Genomic DNA, 7785 nt, shown 5'->3' on the forward strand with positions numbered 1-7785 from the left:
CCTCCACCATTTCGCAGTCGCCTCCGGGAGCCGCGGGGAGGGGGGCAGTAAGTTCCTTGGAATCTGCTTCTTGCTGGTTGCATCACGAGGAGCAGAGGGTGTGGAGTAGTGGAGGTGAAACAGCACGCGGTCGTCAGCTCACACTGGAGCGGATGGGCACCCGCCAACGGAGGTCGGGAGGAGACGCTGGGCCAGAGGCCCGGGGTGCAGGATGCCCTGAGAAACCTGGCCTGGGAGAAACGGGTCAGTCTGCCCCTCCTGCCACCGTTCACTCCTTCATTTCACCCGCTCTCCGCGAGGATGGCAGAGAGGCGACGCACACGGCCTCCAAAGACGGGCTTCCGCGGTTCAAAACCAAACCCAGCTTTGTCCCTTCTGAGCCGTGTGCCCCGCGGCAAGTCGCTTAAGCCTCTCTGAGCCTCAGTTTCCCCATTTGGCCACACTCCACCCCCCGTCGCCCCGGACAACACAGATGGAACCCTGTCCGCTCGAGCAGGAGGAGGCCTCTCCTGGTGCCTACTTAGAGCAGCAGCCAAGGCGGGACCGATGGGGCTGGCGCAGGCTGGCCTCGCTAAGCTGGCGGTCCTTGGCAGTTCTCGGCCCCCCTGAAGGCGTCTGGAGAAGGGCCCAGGCCCGGCTGTTGGGGGAAGTGAAGAGGCTCGGACGAAGCCGAGGCCGCTTCTCAGAGGAGGCAGGTTCCGATTCGGGGCAGGGACTCCATGTCCGCTTATTAGGCACCTGCTGGATGCCAGACCAGGCCTCTGCCCCCGCCACTGGCTGCCGGGGTCACTTGCCCTTCGCACGGTGCCGAGTCCTGCTTTCTGCTCTCAGTCTAGAAGACGCCACCGCCAGGAAGCCCCCCGCGTTCTCTGGGTTGTGCCGAGCACCTCCCTTTGGGCTAACACAGCGCCCGAGTTTCCCCAGCACATGGCTGCTCACCCAGTATTACGGCTGGGCTGCGGGCAGGTCGCCTGGCCGACTGCCGCACACAGATGGAACGCGCGGGGCCGGGTACTGTGCTTAGCATCGTCCACACCCGGGGAGCCCCGCGGGGCCGTTGCTACCGCTGTCCCCACTTTACGGATGGGGAGACTGAGGCTCAGAGAGAGTTCACAGTGGAGGCCAGTAGTGTAGCCTCTGCTTGTGGCCTTAGGGCCAGGAGCAGGGCGGGTGTGAGGTCCTTGTCACAGAGCTGTGGCTCCCCAGGGACCCCGTGCAAGGGCCTCAGCCCACCTCTGTGCACGCACGCGCACGCCATGGCCAACACCCTGTTTTTTGCCCTCCTCGATCCAGGAAGAGAGACCCTTTCCCTCAAACCGCCTCGGAGGCCCCCAGCTTCGTCGTGCAGGGCGGACAGCAAGGCACGAGCGGAAAACACTTAAGTGTCCGTCGCGCGGGAAACCTCTGACTCCGCTCACACACGTTCGCCTTTGGGGGCCAGACTGCCGGGTCCAGACCCCACCATCACTCCTACACCGCATGACCCCAAGCAAGCCACTCGGCCTCTCCGGGCCACGGCTGCCTCGTCTGGAAGATGGGGACCTAGCAGTGGTGCCCAGGATTTTCTCGGAGCTACTTAAAACCGGTCCAGCGGTCTTACTCAGCACCTCAGAGTCAAAACCGAATTCTCTCCCCAAATCTACAAGATCCTGCACAAGCCGCCCCCTCCCTCCCTCCCCTCCTCCCTCGCTCCCCCTCGCTCCCCCTGCTCCAGCCACACGGGCCTCCTTGCTACAGCTCCTCCAACACGCCAGGTCTGGCCCTGCCCCAGGGCCTTTGCATGGGCCGTGCCCTCCGCCTGGACTACTCTTCCTGCACACACACCTCCTCCCCACCATTCGTGTCAGCAGCGTCAGATTGAATGGTCCCTCCCTGACCTTCCTGATCGTGCTTGGCACGGGGCCATACAACTGTCCCACACTCATTGCCCCGAAGGCCCCTTAATATGGCCCAGCCCTTCTCAAGGGGTGTGGGAGCCCCTTATCTGCTTGCCAGAAAATTAAACCACATCTGAGCTGATCTCTGAATCCAGCTGCAAAGTCCCGGGAGACAGGGGACAGAGAAACATGCTAAATGGCACCCCAGGGACAGGCTTGGCGAAACCCCGGCTGGAGACGTCACCACATATGACCCATAGGGCTTCAACGAATACCCCCCAACGCAAAAGTAGGGGGGGGGGGGCGGTGAGAATGGGAGGAGCTGTCCGTTAAGACTTAGGACAGCACCGAGGCTCTGTTGGTGGAGCTGGGGACTCGATCTCGGGATTGTGAGTTCGAGCCCCACGTGGGGGGTAGAGACCGCTTAAAAATAAAATCTTCAAAAAAAAAAAAAAAAAAGACCTAGGAGACCGCCGGTGACTCTAGATTTTACGTAGATTCTGAGCCAGACAGCCCAAAGAAACACACATCATGGGGTCCGCATTTCCGTGTGTCTCCTGGATGGATGTCTGAGGCTGTTAGGGAATCATTATTTCGAACACGATACTGAAGTCCGTGGGGTTTATTATTATTATTATTAGTTTAGAGGGGGAGTGTGCGCGAGCAGGAGACAGGGGCAGAGGGAGAGGGAGAGAGAGAGAACCTTAAGCCCAGAGCTGGACACAGGGCTCGATCCCATGACCCTGGGATCAATCCAATCCCCACCCCCACTGAGAGCCGCTGCTTTCGAAGCACCCCATGCTTCCAGATGAAACCCATCTGGCATTGGCATCAAAATGACAACGGAGGGGGTGAGTGGAAGGGCGCAGGAGTTGAGGGCGGCCCTAGACAGACACTGGCTGAATCTGAGTAATGGGTTTGTGGCAGGACGGGGGGGGGGTCATTATTCCATCCTCTCTACGTGGGTGCGTTTGACATTCTCCACCATGAAATTTTGCAATGGTGGGGAAATTCGGATAAAGGCTGGACGTGAGTTCACCATAACGTACCCACGGTGCTTTCTCGGGCCACGTGAGAGGTGTGAGGGGTATGTGGGAACCCTCTGGAGTATTTCTGCCACTCTTCCGGAAACCTAAAATCAGTACAGACTGAAACATTTTGAAAAACACACACACACACACACACACACACACACACACACACAGAACGTTGAAATGCGTAACGAATAAGCCAACCGGGGGTCAGCAGCCCACGTGCCCGGGATTGGACCAGAGGCGCGGGGCGTCCCAGGGCCACCGTCGGTGACCGCACGGCGACTCCCCCCACCCCGCCCCCAGGATCCAGCCTCAGGCTCCGCTGGGGTCCACCACACGGGCGGCAGGAGGGGCCGGAAGCCAGTGGTCTCACAGCAGCCAGGGCGAGAATCCACTTTCAGACCCACTTTATTCTCTCTAGACTAGAAACACTCCGCGTTTCCACCCTCCCTGCCCCGATCTGGGTCGGCCAGGGGCCGCGGGGCCTCACGGCGGCTCTGGGGGCCTCTCCGGGGACGCAGTGGCCTCGGCCCGGCCGTGCGAGCTGCCTCGGGCCAGCAGCCGCAGCCTCCGCGAGCGCAGCCGGGCCTGGACGGCCCAGAGCGGGGGCCGGTGGCCGGGCAGCGAGGGGTCCTCGTCGCCCAAGCTCTCGACGGTGGAGTCGGAGCCGTCCTCGGTGCCGGCCAGCGACTGCTGGCACACGGGGCAGGAGCGGCGGGCGGCCTGGGCGAACCAGGGGTTGATGCACTTGCAGTGATAGGTGTGGGAACAGGGCAGGATCTTGAGCCGGTCGCCCTCCTCGTAGTCGTCCAGGCAGATGGCACACAGGTCGTTCCTCCGCGTGAAGGTGCGGACCCGGGCCTTCCGGCGGGCCTGCGTCTGGGCCGCCGGCCCCCGGGGCCCCGGGGCCCCCAGCCAGGCCCACCACAGCCGTCGCAGGACGAAGACGGCAGACGTGAGCAGGGCCAGGGCGCGGCCCAGCACCCAGGACGCGGCCGGCACGGGGTGGCGGTCCGGCTCGGGGCACGGTGGGTAGTCGGGCAGCCGGAGGACGTGGCCCGCCCTGTCGCAGCGCACGATGAGCCGCAGGTCCCGCGAGGCGGCCTCGCCCACGAACACCGAGGGGATGGCGATCTGGCGTCGCGGCTCCTCGAACCCCGGCGCCTTGCGCACCAGCTCGTCGGAGCGCACGTTGCGCACCACGGCCGCCTCGAAGCCGGCCCGCTGAGCGTGCAGCGCCTTGAGGTCGAACGTGCAGTCGTTTGGGCGGATCAGCACGATGGCGCCCAGCGAGCCGTTGCCCGGCCGCGGGCCCTCGATGGGGCGGCACGCGTCGGCCGGCTCGGCCTCCGTCAGGTAGCCCCGCACGCCCTCGGGGGCCAGGGGCACCCCGAACAGGGCCGGCAGGTCCGCGAAGTCCAGGGTGCTGGCGTTGCCGTCCGGCACGGCCCGCACCACCGCCCCCGAGGGCGCCAGCAGGGCCAGCAGGATCAGGGCGACCGCCACCCCATGGCCGCCCCCCCTCCGCCTCCTCCGGCCGCTGTGCGCAGCTAGGTCCCGCCGGGGACCGCAGACGGGAGGCCTGCGGGCATCTCCAGGGCCTCCCAGGGCGCCCGTGGCCCGGGTGGAAGGGAGGCGAGCTCGGAGGGGGTGCTCAGAGGCGGGTGAGCGGGGCAGCTGGGCCCCGGGCGGCCCCAGGCAGAAACTGCCCTCGGTGGCACCCAGCGTGCATCGGGCGTGTCTGTGAAGGCCGGTCTCAGGAGCAGTCGACCCGCCTGGGAGGCCGTGCTGGAGGATGGCACCGAGGCCAGGGGCCCCCAGGGTTCCAGGTTCCGCTGGCCTCTGTGACATCGTCCTGTTACATCCTGTCCCCAGGAGCCCCCGGTTGCCTAGGGCTGTGGCCGGGACAGAGCTCCTGGGTCTCAGAGCCGGTGGCCCGAGCAGGCTCGGAGGAAACCTGTGGGAGGTTCAGAGCACGCTCAGTTCCTGGAGCCCGTAAGGCTCAGGGGTGCCACAGAGCGGCCCCGGTGGCCCGGACCCGGCACTCACACTCGTCCTGTACAGCATCATCTCCCCAGCCTCCCAGAGACCCACCCAGGAAGGTGCCCCCTTTTCAGATACCCAGAAGGACCCAGACTTGTTCACGACACTCTCCCCCCACGAGGTCGGTTCTTAAAACCCAAATTCCCAACTTCGTCCCTCTCCCCCGCTATTCCCTCTGCTCCAGCCACAGGCGCCCCCTCACTGGCGCCACAACACGCCAGGCCTGGTCCTGCCCCAGGGCCTTTGCACAGGCTGTGCTTTTTGCCTAGAGGGCCCTTTCTCCGGGGCTGGCTCTTTCTCAGGACTTAGGTCTGAGTTCATAGGTCCTTAGAGTTTAACTAGATTTGATTGAGGGGGTGGGGGAGAAGGGTGCCAGGGGCGGGGGGGGGGGCGCTGGTGGGAAAGGGGGGGGGTCCCTGACCCACTGCCTGGTACGCCTTCAGTCCTGCACCAGCTTTACTCTCCCACCTCGGTGCCTCTTCCCCAGCCTGGTCCCCAGCTGTGTCCCCATCCTCCGCCAGAGCCCTGGGTGACAGCCTCCCGGCCTCCCCTCCCCTTCTCCCCCAAACCCCCCACCCCGAGTCTGCCTCCCCCTGGGCTAGGCTAGCCTGCTCAGGTCTGGATGGCCGGTTCTGCCGTTCACAAGCTGTATGGCACCAGGTAAATCACTCGACCTCTCTGGGCCCCCGGTTCCAGGTCTGGAAACCGAGCACAATGATGAGGAACATCCTGTAAGACGGACGGTGTGAGCGGTGAAGGAGACAAAGCACGATCAGCGCTCGGCTCTGGGTCTCACGTTCTCCCTCTCCCTGACCTGCCTCTGCTTTGAAATCCTTCTAGTCAGTGATCTGTCTAAAATCCCAGCCTCTGGTCTCCCGGTGGCCCCCCCCAGTGCCCTCCAGATGAAGTCCAGGCTCCTCTGTGTGGCCCACAAGTCCCCCCACCCCCCCGCCGCCCCCCGGCCACTCACGGTGGTCAGGACCCTGCCAATCTCTTAAGCCCGATGCTTTGCAACGCTCCGACTGCATCGTGATTCCTTGACCTCTGGGGCCTTGCAGATGCTGCTTGTGGTGCCCGGAAAGGCATTCTGTCCTCTCGTGGCACTTTGCCCGCCTGGCCACTTGCTCTGTGGGGTTTCTCGGTGGCCCCATGCCTCCCAGGACGGCCCTGAGCCGGCAATGGAGGAGACAGGGACACACGGGCGGAAGGCCATGTGGCAACAGAAGCAGACACCGGAGTGGCGTGGTGGCCACAGCAGAAGCGGGTGGGGTGGGGGGAGGACAGGCGACAGAGTCTCCCTGTGAGCCCTGGGAAGGAGCCCGCCCTGCCGACACCGACGTGGGGAGAGGACGGGTTTCTGCTCTTGGAGGACCTTCCCCCGGCCCTGCCCCAGGGGGCGGCACAGGTTACAGCGGCCCTAGGACAGGAATCCTTGTCCCCAACAAGGCGAGGTGTCACCACGTGGAGAATGGAGGGTGAGTAAGGATGAACTTGGCGTCAGAGGGCAGGGAACAGCATGCTGGGAATGCGAAGGGAGTAAGAAGGTCTTGAGAGGAGGGAGAGAGTGGGGGAGAGGGAGGGAGAGAAGGAGAGGGAGGGAGGGACCGGGGGGGGGGGGGGGGAGGGCGGGAGGGAGAGCTGCGTGTCTGGAAAGAGGGTCTGACCCAAGGACGGGAGAGGGTGGGCAAGGCTACTGAGCACGATGGGAGCCACAGAAAGGCCGAGAGGGAGGGCAGGACCACATTGCCTTTTCCACGTCCACTCTCTAGATTTCTGCACTGCTTGGCTCTTGTGCGATGGGAACGAATTCACTGATTGCTCCTGAAATAAAAAGCAACTTGCGTTTCTGCAAGAGGCCTCTGGCTGCTGGCTGGAGAGGGACAGGGAGGCTGGGAAGCCACGGAGGGGACAGACACTCAGGGAAGGGACTCAGAGGGGACGGTAGCCCTGAGTGTGCTTGGGGCTGACTGACGTTACCCCTGCCGAAGCCCTTCCCCCTGGGATTCCTCCCCGAAGTCCCTTGGTGCCCCCGCCTTTCACGTCATTCGAGCAACTGATTTCCCTGAGGGACAGGTCCTCGTCCCCGCTGGGATTTTAAAACCTCATCTGGTTTTCTGAGTCTTTGTATTTGGCAAACCCCATCTCACCGTGGCAAGATATGCGCGCTCTCTGTGACTCTCACGAAGTTTGGAGAGAAAGACGACAGGAGAGCCGATATTTAGGGAACGTTTTGGTACACAAAGGAGCGGACGGACGAGGATGGGGGGGGGGGGGAAGACGGAGAAAGCGATTCGCCAAAGACCGCGGTGGGTGACGACGGGGCGTCTCGGCTCCCTCAGGCCTGCCGTGACAAAGTACCACAAACTGGGCGGCCGAGGACATCGGGGATTAATGTTTTCGAAGTTCTGGAGACCCGAAGTCCAAGATCAAAGGCTCGGCCGCGTGGCCCTCCTTCTGGAGGCTCCTCTGGCTTCTGGAACCTTCTTGGCTCACGTGCAGGTGGCCTGGAACGTGCCAGCAAATGAACACCCCCTGGGCGCGGCCGGGGACCCAGGACCGAACACCCCGTCTCTCTGCCTTCTCAGACGCCAGGGCTCTGGGGTGCGCGTCCCGCGTCACCTCCTGGAGGACCCAGTTGGGCTGAACTCCCAGCTGCCCCCCGCCAACGTGCTTGCCCAGGGTGCTTCCTTTATCAGATGCCCTCCCTCTCCATCTTTCCGTTTCTGCACCAGCCAGGGGGCGGCTCTTTTTGTCTCACCCGTCTTGCTCCTCCTTTGTCTCTGTGTCGGTACCTCCGCTGCCCGACTCTGCCCTCTGTCTCTGTCTCTGTC

The 7785-nt window shown here is 63.7% G+C and overlaps 1 protein-coding gene and 1 long non-coding RNA gene across 2 annotated transcripts; one reads left to right on the forward strand and one right to left on the reverse strand.

Annotated features, from left to right (window-relative positions):
• Positions 1-3301: 3301 nt before the first annotated feature.
• Positions 3302-5181, reverse strand: ZNRF4 (zinc and ring finger 4). The gene has a single exon (XM_040461884.1). It carries the CDS (start codon positions 4760-4762, stop codon positions 3398-3400), a length of 1365 nt encoding a protein of 454 aa, XP_040317818.1. The 5' UTR covers positions 4763-5181; the 3' UTR covers positions 3302-3397.
• A 1076-nt stretch (positions 5182-6257) lies between these two features.
• LOC121021309 (uncharacterized) lies at positions 6258-6808 on the forward strand. Its single transcript, XR_005786495.1, has 2 exons — positions 6258-6429; positions 6724-6808. It is a non-coding gene; the product is annotated as an uncharacterized LOC121021309 (long non-coding RNA).
• The last annotated feature ends 977 nt before the right edge of the window (positions 6809-7785 follow it).

The sequence above is a fragment of the Herpailurus yagouaroundi genome, unplaced genomic scaffold, assembly GCF_014898765.1.
Source record: "Herpailurus yagouaroundi ecotype Mexico unplaced genomic scaffold, PumYag 295, whole genome shotgun sequence".
NCBI lineage: Eukaryota > Metazoa > Chordata > Mammalia > Carnivora > Felidae > Herpailurus > Herpailurus yagouaroundi.